Raw genomic sequence first — 16,564 nt, 5'->3', positions numbered from 1 at the left:
TGTAATAGCAGTTCTGACAATAGTGCCAGCTCCAAGGCAAATCGCAGTTTTAGATTAACAAAGAAAAATGTGGAATTGTTGAGATGGGGAAGTTTTCTGTAAGGAGATGTTTATTTAACATTTATGGAAGGAGTCTCCAGTTTCAGCGCTTTGTATCAGTCGGTAAGTTTTGCATTTTGTATGTGTTGTTTACTTCAAGAAAGAGAGCGAGAGAGAGAGAGAGAGAGAGAGTGGCTGATGAAGGAGAGACTTTTTATAGTTGTGTTACATAAGGAGGAAAATATTTATGAGGACCACAATAAAAAGTAAAAATAAAGTCAAAAAGACACATATTTTATAAATATTATATAAATATAATTATAAATATCGATCCGTTTTCTATACCGCTTATCCTACAGGGTCGCATGGAACCTGGAGCCTATCCCAGGGCGTATGGGGCACAAGGCGGGGTACACCCTGGACAGGGTGCCAATCCATTACAGGGTACAATCACATACACACTCACACACCCATTCATACACTATGGTCAATTTGGACATGCCAATCAGACTACCATGCATGTCTTTGGACTGGGGCAGGAAACCGGAGTACCCGGAGGAAACCTCCACAGCACAGGGAGAACATGCAAACTCTGCACACACAGGGCAGCGATGGGAATCAAACCCCCATCCTTGGAGATGTGAGTTGGTGTATGTTTATAGACCCAATATAAAGTTCATTATAAAAAATATTTGGCTTAGTGGTTAGCACCTTTTCCTCACCCTTCCAGGGTTGGGGATTTAAATCTCGCCTCCGCCGTATGTATGCGAAGTTTGCATGTTCCCTGTGTTTTGGGGGTTCCCGCCGAGTGCTCGGGTTTCCTCCCCCAGTACAAAGATATGCCTTGTAGGCTGATTGGCATTTCCAAATTGACCGTAGTGTATGAACGGGTGTTGTTGTACCCTGCGATGGGTTGCAACCCCGTCCAGGATGTCTCCCGCCTTGTGCCCAGGATTTCCTGGGATAGGCTCCAGGCTCCCCTGTGACCCTGTGTAGGATAAGCCGTACAGAAAATGGATGGATGGATTATTATTAGTATTATTGTTGTTATAATAATAATTATTATTATTAGTAGTAGTAGTAGTATTTATGCACTTTAGTGTATGCACACTGGCAAAAATTAAAACTACTACAAATAATAATAATAATAATAATAATAATAATAATAATAATAATAATAATAGTGGTGTGTTTCGTTGTAGTTTTACGATTTTACCCGGAAGAGAAGCTGTTCCCGGTGCGCATGCGCAGACCGCGGGTTGTCCTGGAGAAAAGCCGAGGACGCCATGTTGGTTCCGTTACCACGTGAAGACTCCTGATCCAAAAGCCAGTGAAGTTCCAGGGGCGGAAACTGATTAGAACACAATCCGGGAGAGGATTCTGACCCCAGCCCAGCTCCAGCTCTGATTAATGTCGATAGCACAGTGAGAGCAGTGACAGCAATGCCCCCAGTAACACTGCCGCCCAAAGAGAACGCTCTCTTTAAGAGAATACTGGTAAGTTATGGGATGTTTTAGCAAACTAACAGCTTCAGGAGCGACTTGTTAATTCAGGACTCGTTAACTAACCCGGTTAAAGTGAACTAAAGTCAACAGTAACGCGTCTTTTATTTATTTAGACGGCGAAATGAAGTAAGTGCCTGAGTCAAGGGGTGGAGTGCAAATAACTTGTACCACCCTGCATCAGTGCACTACATAGGGAAGGAAGTCATGTCTTGTTCGCCCTAATTACTTCCACTATGTAGTCAATACAGAGCAGTTTGGAATAGAGCCATGGGGTTGGCGATTATTTAAATAGTGACAAACCTATTTCATTGTTCATTAGACTATTTAATGAATAATGTTTCGAAAGATTTTTTTTTTTAAATAATTAAAAACCACAACAGTTAATTTATTTTTTAAGAGTGTGTGTATGTGTGTTTATATGAATATCGTGGGTGAAGGGGAAATGTGATATTAGAATGTAATAAACTCTTTATTATGCTATTTATTTTGTAAAGTACCTGAAAAAATAGCTGTGTGCTCAAAAAGTCGTTTTAACGTCACGGGCTCATTTGCATATTCATTGGATCTTGTTCATTTGCATATCAAATGGTGTTACATGAAGAATAGAGGTTTTTTTTTTTTTTTAACCAAATAAATAATGAATAATACACACGGAAGTGTGGTGTTATTGGAAAATAATGAACGACAGGGTGATGTGATGATGAGTCCTGAGTGGTATTCCTCTTATACCACAGAGATTGGGCGTTAGAATTTTCAGTTTATTGCAGATGTGCTTTTTATCCATTTATAGTTATGTTTGGTTGTGGAACGTCTGTGTGACAAAGGCCTGTTATCGCTTATAAACAGTCGTTCTGTCTCTCTCGCTCTGTCTGTCTGTCTCTCTCTCGTTCCCTCTCTGTCTGTCTCTCTGTCCATCTGTCTGTCTCTCTCTCTCTCTCTCTCTCTCTCTCTCTGTCTTGAAGTTAATGAGATTAAAAAGAAATTGGAGCTTGTCGTGTTCCAGAGAAACCGCAAAAGCGGAAACTTCTCTGTCTTGTCTCAGAAAACACTATTACAAACCTCTGACACTGGAGACTCCTTCCATAAGTCTCCTTGTAGAACGCTTCACCATATCAGTGATTGTGCTTTTATTTTGCTTTTTTTTTTTTTTTTTTTTTTTTATAAAATGATTTTAAAACCTGATTATTATTATTGTTATTATTAGACTTGGATCGTGTAGATAGTCTGCCCCTGTGAATGAGCTGTTACTATAGAAACAGTGATGTATTCGAGCGGGGCACATTAATATAAACCTGTGAGATGAATTACAGCCAGAGCTTCTGTTATAGAAAACGAATCACCTTCTGACCAATCAGCATAGAGAATTCAGCAACACCGTGGGATACATAACGGATATCTAGTCATTACAAATAATTCATTTTTAATTTGTGTATGTTGAGACATGCTTTAAGTCTCTCTCTCTCTCCCTCTCTCTCGGACATCAGAGATGCTACGAGCGCAAGCAATACAGAAACGGCCTGAAGTTCTGCAAGCAGATCTTGTCCAACCCCAAATTTGCAGAGCATGGGGGTAAGATAGATGTAAACATTGCCTTAATGCTGTGTGATGGTTTAAGCCTGATTTTGAGGTGTATGACGAACGTGTGTCGCTGTCTTTGCGCCTGACTCTCTGTAGAGACGCTGGCGATGAAGGGACTGACTCTGAACTGCCTGGGAAGAAAAGAAGAGGCGTACGATCTGGTCAGAAGAGGCCTCCGCAACGACCTGAAGAGTCACGTCTGTATCCTCCACAAAGCCGGGCGTGATCTTTCTTTTATTAGTAGTATTTAACTGCATTTTCAGGAAGTCATCATTTTGTAATCTCTTCGTAATAAAGATGTCCTTATTTGAGGTTTTAAAGAACGGCCATAAAACACCATCTAGTTTTTGTTTTTTTAACAACACACTGAACGTTGACCTCGTTAAGGTTGTGTGTGTGGGTGCGGGTTCCTGTCCTTGACTCCGCCCCCACAGGCTGGCACGTGTACGGTTTGTTGCAGCGCTCTGACAAGAAATACGACGAAGCTATTAAGTGCTACAGAAACGCGCTGAAATGGGACAAAGACAACCTGCAGATCCTCCGAGACCTCTCGCTGCTGCAGATCCAGATGAGGGACCTCGAGGGATACAGGGTGAGGCAGAGAGAGAAAGGACCATAGAGCAAGTGTGTGTGTTATAGAGAAATGTGTGGTGCCATTATGGTGTACTAAAACTAATTTTCTCGTGTGTGTGTGTATGTGTGTTGTAGGAGACCAGGTACCATTTGCTGCAGTTGCGTCCGGCTCAGAGAGCATCATGGATCGGGTACGCCATCGCCTATCACCTGCTGCAGGACTACGAGATGGCGGCCAAAATCGTAGAGGAGTTTCGCAAAACCCAGCAGGCATGTTGCAAATATACAGTCGAGGTTGCTTGAAAGTTTGTGAGCCCTTTAGAATTTTCGATATTTCTGTGTAAATATGACCTAAAACATCGTCAGATTTTCACACGAGTCCTAAAAGTAGATAAGGAGAACCCAATTAAACAAATGAGGTAAAAAAATATTATACTCGGTCATTTATTTACTGAGGAGAATGATCCAAAATTACATATCTGTGAGTGGGGAAAAATATGTGAACCTTTAGGATTAGCAGTTAATGTGAAGGTGTGTTTTTTTTCGATCAGGTGTGAGTGAGTGAGCGCCCTGGTTTATTTAACGTCTGATCTTCGCAACATGTTTGTGGAAGTGTATCATGACACGAATGGAGGAGGTTTCTGACGACCTCAGAAAAAGAGTTGTTGAAGCCCGTGAGGTTGGAAAAGGTTACAAAACCATCTCTAAAGAGTTTGGACTCCACCGATCTACAGACAGACAGATATCAGGAAGTTCAAGACCATTGTTCCCGTCCCCAGGAGTGATCGACCAACAAAGATCACGCCAAGAGCAAGACGTGTAATAGTCCATGAGGTCACAAAGCAACCCAGGATAATGTCAATGTTCCTGAGTCCACCATCAGGAGAACACTGAACAACAACAGTGTGAATGGCAGGGTTGCAGGGAGAAAGCCACTGGTCGCCAAAAAGAACATTGCTGCACATCTGCGGTTTGCTAAAGCGCACGTGGACAAGCCAGAAGGCTGTTGGAAAAATGTTTAGTGGATGGATGAGACCAAAATAGAACTTTTTTGGTTTAAATGAGAAGCGTTATGTTTGGAGAAAGGAAAACACTGCATTCCAGCATAAGAACCTTATCCCATCTGTGATGCACGGTGGTGGTAGTATCATGGCTTGGTCCTGTTTTGCTGCATCTGGACCAAGACGACTTGACATCATTGACGGAACAATGAATTCTGAATTATTCCAGCGAATTCTAAAGGAAAATGTCAGGACATCTGTCCATGAACTGAATCTCTAGAGAAGGTGGGTCATGCAGCAAGACAATGACCCTAAACACACAAGTCATTCTACCAAAGAACGGTTAAAGAGGAATAAAGGTCAGCTTTTTGAATGGGAAGTCAAAGTTCTGACCTTAATCCAATAGAGATGTTGTGGAAGGACCTGAAGTAAGCAGTTCATGTGAGGAAACCCACCAACATCCCAGAGCTGAAGCTGTTCTGTACTGAGGAACGGGCTAAAACTCCTCCAAGCCGATCTGCAGGACTGATCGACAGTTACCCCAGATGTTTAGCTGCACAAGGGGGTCACATCAGATACTGAAAGCGAAGGTTCACATACTTTTGACACTCACAGAGATGTCATATTGGATCATTTTCCTCTATAAGTAAATGACCGAGTGTAATATTTTTGTCTCATTTAAGTGGGTTCTCTTTATCTCCTTTCAGGACTCGTGTGAAAATCTGAAAATGTTTCGGGTCATATTTATACAGAAATATAGACAATTCTAATATAGAAATGAACCAGTCCCTTCAGGAATTAACGCAAATTCTAGCGAACTCCGCACTATTCAGAGGTTTGGGCGCAGATTTGGGACGAGACGCGTCATGTGACGTCATCACGACGCGCGACGAGCCAAATCCCGAACGCGAGGACGGCTAAAAGGCCACTGCGAAAAAGAGCGTGCAAATCAGTTTCGTGCGTCTGCGATTTCGCCAATTCGAGTCGTTTTTCCGCAAATCGCGTCACGGATTTTGAAAGAAATTGGCCGCAACAATTAAAAAGGAAACCCTCTATGAAATCCTGTACGGACCAATGAACACGTAACCGAAGCTGATCTGAGATGCGCGTCTCCGTTCGAGATTTTTCCCCTATAAGCACCAGGGATTTTTCACATTTGCACCAATCAGTCTTGACCAAGAACAACTTGTTTCCACGTCACTTTGCTTCTCATTTGCATAAAGTTCAACTCTGTTCAGCATTATCGCATCAGCGTGCGTGTGTGTTTAGAGGTTGTATTTTAAAGTATAGTGTGTTTTGGGTTTTCTGTTACAGACGTCTCCGGATAAAGTGGACTACGAGTACAGTGAGCTGTTGCTGTATCAGAATCAAGTGATGCGAGAGGCGGGGTTTTTCAAGGAGGCGCTCGATCACCTGATCAGCTACGAGAAACAGATCTGTGACAAAATGGCTGTGGAGGAGACCAGAGGTGGGTTTTTTTTTTTTTTTTTTCCTGGTTTCTCGGTCACTGAATCTTCAGACAACCTGTTACAAAGACACCGGAGACTCCTTCCATAAATATGTAGTAGTAAACATCTCCACGCAGAAAATTTCACCATATCGACGATCACACGCTTTTTAAAATGTCGAGCTTCAGCAGCGCAGGTCCTCGTGAATTAGTTGTTGCTATAGAAACTAATGTTTTAAATGTGATTTGAATGATTGTTGCAATGCTGTCAGAACTCATTAAATGTAATGTAGGAGAGTTGTTGCTGGAGTTGGATCGGGACAGTGAAGCCATGGAGGTTTATCGCCATCTGCAGGAGAGAAACCCTGAGAACTGGAGCTACTACCAGGGTCTGGAGAGAGCGCTGAAACCAGGTACAGAAACACACACGTACACATACTGATTACATTAGTCTCCTCACTGTTGAGGCTTGACCGTGTGTGTGTGTGTGTGTGTGTGTGTGTGTGTGTGTGTGTGTGTGTGTGTGTGTGTGTGTGTTTAGGGAGTGTGGAGGAGAGGCAGCAGATCTACGAGGACGTCTGGGTGAAGTTCCCTAAGGGTTTAGTGCCCAGGAGGCTGCCGCTCAACTTCCTCACAGGTGAGAGTTTCGTGTTCAGGATTCGGATTTCTGAATATTTTCTGACTAGATAACATTTTCCATAGTTTAAATAAAATGGAGTCATTTTTATGGGTCTTCTGAGACGATACAATATGCACCTTAATATGGGTACAACAGTGTGTTTTGGTATTGTGTAGTTTGATTGCGTTAAAAAAGGCCACGCCTCCTTCACCGAGTCTGACAATCACGATGACTGGTAAACACTGAGGCCACGCCTTCTTCTCCGAGTCTGACGATCACAATGACTGGTAAACACGGAGGCCACGCCTCCTTCACCGAGTCTGACAATCACAATGACTGGTAAACACTGAGGCCACGCCTCCTTCTCCGAGTCTGACAATCACAATGACTGGTAAACACTGAGGCCACGCCTCCTTCACCGAGTCTGACAATCACAATGACTGGTAAACACTGAGGCCACGCCTCCTTCTCCGAGTCTGACAATCACAATGACTGGTAAACACTGAGGCCACGCCTCCTTTGCCGAGTCTGACAATCACAATGACTGGTAAACACGGAGGCCACGCCTCCTTCACTCAGACCGAAGGGTGCCGAGGCCGCGCCTCCTTGGCTCGGACGGATGGGCGCCGAGGCCACGCCTCCTTCACATCCATAATAATCACATTTTCTTAAAATTAGATTGTAAATTGAAAACTGTGTAGTGTTTGTAGTAATGGACTGCCACAATAATTCAGACACGTCTCTTTTTTTTTTCTGTCTTTCTGCTCTGGATGTGTTCAGGAGAGAAGTTCAGGGAGTGTCTGGATCATTACCTGAGGGTAAACTTCAGTAAAGGATGTCCTCCGCTTTTCACTACACTGAAATCTCTCTACCACGACAAGGAGAAGGTGAGACGGACACAGAAGCATAGGGAGTCGGATGCTTATAGGATTTGTGTGTGAGAGTGTGTGACTGACGGACTAGCTCTCGGCGAGGACGATCATGTTTGTCACATGTCTCACGGCAGGTGTCGGTCATCGAGCAGATGGCGGTGAGCTATGAGGCGAGTTTGAGAAGCTGCAGAATGTTCAGTCAGAACGGTAAGTCCTCCATGTGCCAGAGAGAACGCGATACAAACCTAAAGACTAAAGGTCACGAGCGTTACCCGAGTTGTAACCGAACCAACCTGAACACGCCAAAACGTGTTCTTTCCCGTTACTAGGCGATATCGAAACAAACAAACGCAGAGGCGCCAGGCTTGGAGCGGTGTGCGTGCCGACATGAAGGGAAGAGAGAAAAGCACAGGAAACAAAACAAGCCTTCACTTTACATTAACGACGTAACGGTCACGATAAAGCGTTAACACGCGGCGGTCGGTTCCTTCTCGAGGAGTGGCGACTTTTATAAGTGAAGGTGTTCAAATCACCAGAGCAAAAACTGTGGAATTTGAGAAGCATTACACACACACACACACACACACACACACACACACACATACACACACACACACCACATTAATAGGAGCACCTGCTTATCCATGACATGTTGCCGTACATAATTAAAACCGAACGCGTCATGTTCTCTCGTCCACCTCGAGGTTCAATGCGTCGTGCGTTCCGAGACCCTTTTCTACCCAGCGCGGCTGTAACGACTGATTTATTCGATTTCCTGTCAGCTCGGACCACTCTGAACGTCCTCCTCGATGCCAACAAGTTAAACTGTATGATATTTTAAAACCGAACGTACGCGGTCTCGGTAGTAACTCCTATATATGTGTGTCGTGCAGATGACGGGAAAACGGAGCCTCCCACCACCCTGCTGTGGGTCCAGTATTTCCTCGCCCAGCATTTCGATCATATCGGACAACACGTGGCCGCTCTGGAGTACATCAACACGGCCATCGAAAGCACTCCAACGCTTATAGAGCTTTTCCTCATCAAGGCCAAGATCTACAAGGTAGAACACACCTATGTACAGTATCTCACAAAAGTGAGTACACCCCTCACATTTTTGTAAATATTTGAACACGTGCACTCAACTTCTTTGGTCGACCATGGCGAGGCCTGTTCTAGGTGGAACCTGTCCTGTTAAACCGCTGTATGGTCTTGGCCACCGTGCTGCAGCTCAGTGTCAGGGTCTTGGCAATCTTCTTATAGCCTAGGCCATCTTTATGTAGAGCAACAATTCTTTTTTTCAGATCCTCAGAGAGTTCTTTGCCATGAGGTGCCATGTTGAACTTCCAGTGACCAGTATGAGGGAGTGTGAGAGCGATGACACCAAATTTAACAAACCTGCTCCCCATTCACACCTGAGACCTTGTAACACTAACAAGTCACATGACACCGCGGAGGGACAATGGCTAATTGAACCCAATTTGTACATTTTCACTTAGGGGTGTACTCACTTTTGTTGCCAGCGGTTTAGACATTAATGGCTGTGTGTGTTGAGTTATTTTGAGGGGACGGCAAATTTACACTGTTACACAAGCTGTACACTCACTACTTTACATTGTAGCAAAGTGTCAGTTCTTCAGTGTCGTCACATGAAAAGATATAATCGAATATTTACAAAAAATGTCAGGGGTGTACTCACTTTCTAGAATTCTAGATACACTACGGGTCAAAAGTTTGTGGACACTCGACTGAAACGTTTCTCATGATGTTAAAAGCAGCTGATAAGTGTGCAGCGTCGACGTGAGCTCCTTTTAATACTGTTTAAAGAGCATCTCAGGGGAATTCCTCAAGAAATCGGTCGAGAAAATGCACAGAATGCATTTCTGGAAATTCTAGGCCAAAAGGGTGATTCATGAAATATTTGGGATTTTAATGTGATTTTAAAGCAAACAAACAAAAAATTCTCTTTTTGGTAAACAGTTTGAAAAGAACCTGATTTTAGGGTTTGGTTTCACTTCATCACGCTGTCTCTCGTCTCTAGCATGCAGGAAATATTCAAGAAGCCGCACGCTGGATGGACGAGGCTCAGGCGCTCGACACTGCGGATCGCTTCATCAACTCCAAATGCGCCAAATACCTGCTGAAGGCGGGGCTGGTCAAAGAGGCTGAGGAGATGTGCTCCAAATTTACCCGGGTTAGTGTGTGTGCACTGAGGTCAATGTGTGTGTCGGGGAAAAGTGGGAAAACGGTGGCGTTTTTAAGTGTTATTTATAAACTGTGTGGCCAGTAATGACGAAGGAGGCGTGGCCTCAGTCCCTGTTCACTTCTGATTTGTGTGTGTGTGTTTCAGGAAGGCACGTCGGCGGTGGAGAACCTGAACGAGATGCAGTGTATGTGGTTTCAGACCGAATGCGCTCTGGCGTACAAGGCCATGAACAAATACGGCGACGCGCTCAAGAAGTGCCACGAAATCGAGCGAGTGAGTTTCCGGGGGAAAACCCGTCCGCGAATATTCCAGCGCGTTGAGAAATCTCCACTTATTATTCCCTGGCTCTTTCCGTCCGCAGCACTTCGTAGAAATAACCGACGACCAGTTCGACTTCCACACGTACTGCATGCGGAAGATGACCCTGCGCTCTTACGTGGCTCTGCTCAAGCTGGAGGACGTGCTGCGCATGCACCCGTTCTACTTTAAAGCCGCGCAAACCGCCATCCAGATCTACCTCGATCTCCACGACAACCCGCTGTGCGACGACAACAAGGAGTCACAGGCAGACAGCAGTAAATAACACACACACACACACACACACACATATATATATGCGTGTACGTGTTAAAGGTTAAAGGAGCGGTTTGTAAATATTTAGAGACCCAGTCAAGCTTGTTTGTCGTCTCCTGTTATTTCCCGTGAGATTCAAGATTCCGCCGTTGCGACCCACAGTTCCTCGCGGCAATTCCGAGCATGCGCGTACATCTCCTTTCAGTGGATTTACCGAACAAGGTGTTTATGTGCAACAAATTTCCAAATAAAAACAGACACGTCCCAGGGGTGGGAATCAGAATATCGTGTTAATCTGAAGCGGCCAATCGGATCGTGGCGTTTACGTGACGCGATACGAATTAGAATATCGCCAAATTCTGATTAACATCGGAATGTAAACGCGGTCAGTGCGTCTTTTCACGGTTTACATCGGTTAAGGGAGCTCCACGTTACGGAACAGCTGTTCTCTGACCTTTTTAGTGGGATCTTGGAACAGGTAGAGAACTAAGGTGTTAAAGCTTCAAGACAAAAATCCCACTAGTCCAGAAAGAAAAGCTTTTCCACGTAGGATCAGACGGTTCAAAAACGAAGGTTTCCTTTGTAATCCAAAAAAACCCCCCCAAAAATAAAGGTAATCCAAGGCACACTTCCCGTTTAGATGGTGAAAAAGCCTTTATTTCCGTGGATATTTCATTCAGAGGTGCCGCATGAGTAAGTCAAGTGCTAGACTCAAAGGACACCACTAGATGGTGCCACAGTGAAGATGACTACAACCCCAATTCCACAAAAGTTGGGACGCTGTGTAAAATGTAAATAAAAACAGAATGCAGTGGTTTGCAAATCTCATAAACCCATACGTTATTCACAATAGAACAGTGGTTATGGAATGTGCAGCTTGCATATCTGGAAATGCACCGTCAAATGCTGAAAGGTATATAAAAGGTTAAGATTAACATGCTGGAGTATCCATCCAGATTCCATCCCATCTTTACTTCTGAGAGACTCCACCTCTCCAAGATACTTTTTTTTTTTATACCTAATCATCTTACTGACCTGTTGCCAATTAATCTAATTAGTTGCAAAATGTTCCTCCAGCTGCTTCTTTTTAATAACACTTACCTTTCCAGCCTTTTGTTGCGCCCGTCCCAACTTTTTTGAGACGTGTTGCGGCCATCGATTTCGAAATCGCCTTATTTTAAAAAATTTTTTATTAAAACGCTACATTTCCTCAGTATAAACATGTGATACATGTTTTCTATGTTCTGTTGTGAATAACATACGGGTTTACGAGATTTGCGTTGTTTTTATTGACATTTTTACGCGGCGTCCCAACTTTTTTGGGACCGGAGTTGTAAATAGAAACGGAAATATGTATTCAAAAGGCCCAGGCATCGAAATTGTGCGAGTGTTTCATTTGTGTTTTGTAACACACGGTCTCATCATTCTTGAAAACTATTTATTTATTTATTAATTCCTTCATTCCCCCGCCGAAGTGAACTTGACGGATAAGGAGATGAAGAAACTGCGGAACAAACAGAGACGAGCGCAGAAGAAAGCCCAGCTGGAGGAGGAGAAGAAGAACGCGGAGAAGGAGAAGCAACTGAAAAACCAGAAGAAGAAGAAAGAGGAGGATGAGGAGGAGGTCGGAGGACCTAAAGAGGAGCTCATACCTGAGAAACTGGCAAAGGTGTGTTTGTAGGAACGGCAACAGCGACATCGTTATTTTTATTCATGTTTTAATTCGCGAGTGTTTTTTGTGCTTTTTTGTTTGTTTGTTTGTTTTTGCAGAAAACTTATCGAATTGGCGAAATCGCAATCGCACAGTCGTTCCGCGTGCCCTTTCGCACCGATGTTTGTTGTTAAACGAGACGTTTTGGCTATCCCCGTGTACAACGCACGTGAACCGAAGAGCGCTTTGGTTGAACGCGCGTCGTCACGACGACACGGCCCGAATCTGCGGCAATTTTGAAAAATCGCGAGCTCCTCGGAACGTTGCGGGGTTTCCTTGAATTTCTGCGTTTTTTTGAGAAATCCTGGAAAGACCGTCGCATACCGTGTCGCACGCTTGCACGAGAAACATGAGTCCTGCGAGTCGCTGCTCGTGCCCGTTTATTCCCGCTCACCGGGTTTGGTTTGGTTTGGCAGGTCGAGAATCCCCTGGAAGAAGCGGTGAAGTTCCTGATTCCTCTGAAGAACCTGGTGACGAACCGAATCGAGACGCATCTCCTGGCCTTCGAGATCTACTTCCGCAAAGGTGAGCAGACGGGGTGCCGCGTCGATGCTCCGCCCAGAGCTCAACCTGGTGCTAAACCCGGAAAAATGCAACAAAAACGCAGCTTTCTGACCAGTAGATATCTTGCACGTAATACGTTTGGCTGTATCACCAACGCGAATCTCTGCATCTCACTGTGTGTGTGTGTGTGTGTGTGTTTGTGTGTGTGCTCAGAAAAATATCTGCTGATGCTGCAGTCAGTGAAGAGAGCGTACGCTTTAGACCCGGACCACCCCTGGCTTCACCAGTGCCTCATCCGATTCTTCAAAGGAGGTGTGTAGAGATGCATACACACACTCAAACACCAGCGTCCTATATTTTGTTCCTCATACACTTATGGTGTGTGTGTGTGTGTGTGTGTGTGTGTGTTGACAGTGGCTGACAGTAAGAATCTGCCTCAGGCTGTACACACCGTTGTCAAGCAGGAGATCACACGTCTGTTTGGAGAGAGTGACCCCAAAGCCTACAACAAGAACTTCCTGAGCAAGCACTCCAGCTCCATACCTCACAGATTAGCAGGTACACTCTCTCTCTCTCTCTCTCTCTCTCTCTCTCTCTCTCTCTCTCTCTCTCTCTCTCTCTCTCTCTCTCTCACACACACACACACACACACACACACACACACACACACACACACACACACACACACACACACACACACACACACACACACACACACTCTCGCACACACGAGAGACACCTGAAATCTATACAATGCTCCATTTTCAGCTAAAGCACTACCGGTCAAAAGTTTAGACACGCCCATTCTTTATATTAATTATTTTCTCCACATTTTAGAATAATAATAATAAAGTCGTCAAAACTCTGGAGTAACACAAGTGGAGCTCTGGGAATTATGTTGTGATAAAAATCCCAAATAAATCAAAATAATTGAGTATTTTAGCATCTTCAAATTCCACGCTGTTTTAATCTAGAATTTCCAGAAACGTATTCTTGGCGTTTTCTCGAGCGATTTCTTGAGGAATTTCCCCCGAGATGTTTTTTTTTTTTAAATCAGTATTAAAGGAGTTCCCACCGACGCCGGACTCTTCTCTCCTGCTTTTCGGAAATATTTCTCTCCGAGTCGTCCGTTTAAAATAAACATTTATCTTGTAAATAAAACGTCAGTTTTCTAACGAAAGAAACGAACACGTCGGCGCGATGATATTTCTGTCTACGACACCGATTTCACACGTTTAATCACACACCTTCCGATCAGAAGCGTTTTAACATCACGAGAAACGTTTCAGTCGAGCGTCCACAAACTTTTGACCGGCCGTGTGTGTAATATTCACACGATGGAGGAGGAAATTCACTAAAGGCGAATGCACGTAGGACCTGATGGACCTTCACCTAGGTGAACTTCGACCTGCTTCATATGTTCTCCTTATTTTGAAACCTCTGGTCTAATGTGTGTGTGTGTGTGTTGTAGGTGCTAAGATGATGGTGTATCTGGATCCCTCTTCTGAGAGCACAGCTGCTGAGTTGGCTACATCACTGGACAAGTCTCTCACCAGCAGAACCATAAAGGTACCAATAATACAACAAGATCGGCTCCTGTCAGAGTGTTCCTCAATCAAACTGGCATTGTGTTACACCCCTAGGTCACATGATGAGAGGTCTCTGCTAACTTTAGTGTGTGTGTGTGTGTGTGTGTGTGTGTGTGTGTGTGTGTGTGTGTGTGTGTGTGTGTGTGTGTGTTAGACATGCACTGAGGTGTTACAGGCCTTAAAGGATGGCAGCTTGGGTTCAGAACAGCAGAAAGTTCTGGAGTCGTACCGCGCCTCCTGCCATAGCCTCTACCCTTACTGCCTGGCTTTCATGCCGCCCGGTTACCAGGACAACGCTGCCGTCACAACCAACGGAGACCTGTCGTCCGGCGACCACGACGACGTGACCAACGAGATATGAGACGTTTGGTGCGAAAGAAGAGAAGAAAAAAAAAAAGTTTGCGTTTTGGTTTGTTTGCTTGGATTTGATCGATACGCGGCCTGAGATGCGACCCTACTGTAGAAACCGGACCGGGACTCCGTCCTGCACCGCGGAACATCTGTTTTTACGTTAGATTTATTCTTTCCCCCACCCCCCCATCCCCGCCCCTTCCATTCTTTCTTACTTTTATTCTTAATATGGCTAACGACTACTCTAGAGGAGGAGAAAAAAAAGAACCGAGAACAGAGCGTAGATGAAGACGGGTTTGATGGACCCGACGGCGTGCTCGTCTGATACGTGCGACGTTTGTTTTTAAGAGTAATTTATCTAAAAGGATGTTAACGAGAACACAAAAGAGGAGCAGTTCTTTCCCCGAGTCAGGTGACGACCGTGTGCCAAACGTGAGGGGCGGAGCTTATGACAGGGCGCAGGTAAAGGTGAGGGTCGGTAGTGAGGACTTCCTGCACAGCTGCTACAGAGAGACCGTCACGTTCCGTCTCTTTCTTCTCTTTTCGACTGCTTTTGTTATTCTTTCCTCGTCTTCCAGATTCGTTAGACGTCCTGGCTCTCCGAGCGTTTACCGTGCCCATAATTATGTGCCCCCCCCTTCCTTCCTCCTTTTATAATTATAATTTTTTTTTTTTTTTTTTTTTTTTTTGGTAATTGGTTTTGAGATCTGCCATATTTTCAAGAACGAGAACCTGCCAATCTGTCTGAACTCGGGATCTTCACTTTTATTTACAAAATAAAACACCAGTGAATTGAATGACAAAGGACACGAGGATATACGGTAAAGTGCAGAAGTTTTGCACTTTAGTGTATTGGACAAAATAAAGAACAGATTTACGTAACAGTTGGCTTTTTATTATTATTATTATTATTTTTAAGTTTATGTAAATCTAATTTTCTAAGTATGATATAATATATAGAGTTCTCTAATACTCTTTTTATTTCCATATTTTCCTTTGGTTACTGTGTTTCCTCACCACATCTTTTAATATCCTCTGATTTTGGAGCTCTCGGATGTAATATTCATAACTAATATGATATTTTCAGTCCGTGATCAGAAAAACTGGATTTTGTTTCATTCATGTTTACAGTAGAAGGATTTAAGTCATTGTACTCTCTGTGTGTGTGTGTGTGTGTGTGGGAGAGAAAGTGTAAATCAGCAACAGCTGTTCAGGATATTAGATACGAAAGGCTGGAGTCGACAATGAAACGATCAGTATTGTGGAATGAATCATAGCACGACGGTGTAATAAGAATGACGTCGCACACACACACACACACACACACAGAGAGAGAGACTTAACGGCAGCTAGGAAGCTGTATTCATATGATTTACACATTTTTAAGTGGTTTAAGATTGTAATACTCTACGGGCTTTGTCATTTTCCCTTGGAATACCAAACACATAAACCTCGTAACCTTTTCATTCAAACCAAACTAACCTTACGGTTCTGTCGTCTGTCCTTTGGTGTCATCTGTACTTGGGTCGGACCCAAAAAAGTAAGTAGTACGTGGCCTGCACATATATAGTGCCTTATATTAACCTTTGTGGTTGTACAAAGCGCTTTACATAAAATATATAAACTTAATAAAGTGCTTTACGCTCTCATTCTCACGCACCAATGGGAGCAGGGAGTAGCGTCTCGGGGTTCAGCGTCTTGCCCGAGGACACTTTGGCGTGTGGAGACGGTTAGTGGACGACCCGCTCTACTACCAGAGCCACAGCCGCCCCAATATCCACTTTTAGTTTTTACTCCAAAGGTATTTTAAAGATGATGGAGTGAATAATCCAGCTCAGTTCACATTCTCATTCTTTGCTGATGTTGTGGTGTTACAGATGGGCGAGGAGGTCTGGGGTGCAGTCGGTGTTCGGGTCAGGGTTCTGTGCAGGACACTCGCGTTCTCCCAGTCCAACCTTGACAAACCATGTCTTCACGGAGCTCGCTTTGTGCACCG

At 44.2% G+C, this 16,564-nt stretch overlaps 1 protein-coding gene across 1 annotated transcript; it reads left to right on the top strand.

Moving 5' to 3' along the window:
- Nucleotides 1–1,283: 1,283 nt before the first annotated feature.
- On the top strand, nt 1,284–15,450 carry naa15a (N-alpha-acetyltransferase 15, NatA auxiliary subunit a). The gene is made up of 20 exons (XM_017474177.3): nt 1,284–1,535; nt 3,029–3,113; nt 3,219–3,323; nt 3,557–3,714; nt 3,831–3,965; nt 6,011–6,164; nt 6,437–6,556; nt 6,685–6,780; nt 7,543–7,649; nt 7,769–7,841; nt 8,528–8,697; nt 9,676–9,828; nt 9,985–10,113; nt 10,202–10,415; nt 11,889–12,082; nt 12,541–12,649; nt 12,842–12,940; nt 13,043–13,186; nt 14,100–14,197; nt 14,372–15,450. The coding sequence occupies exons 1-20, from the start codon at nt 1,482–1,484 to the stop codon at nt 14,576–14,578; spliced, it is 2,604 nt and encodes an 867-aa protein (XP_017329666.1). The 5' UTR covers nt 1,284–1,481; the 3' UTR covers nt 14,579–15,450.
- The last annotated feature ends 1,114 nt before the right edge of the window (nt 15,451–16,564 follow it).

Source organism: Ictalurus punctatus, chromosome 8 (assembly GCF_001660625.3).
Source record: "Ictalurus punctatus breed USDA103 chromosome 8, Coco_2.0, whole genome shotgun sequence".
NCBI classification, from domain to species: domain Eukaryota; kingdom Metazoa; phylum Chordata; class Actinopteri; order Siluriformes; family Ictaluridae; genus Ictalurus; species Ictalurus punctatus.
The sequence above is the reverse complement of the archived record's forward strand: the minus strand, read 5'-3'. Positions and strand labels throughout refer to the sequence as shown.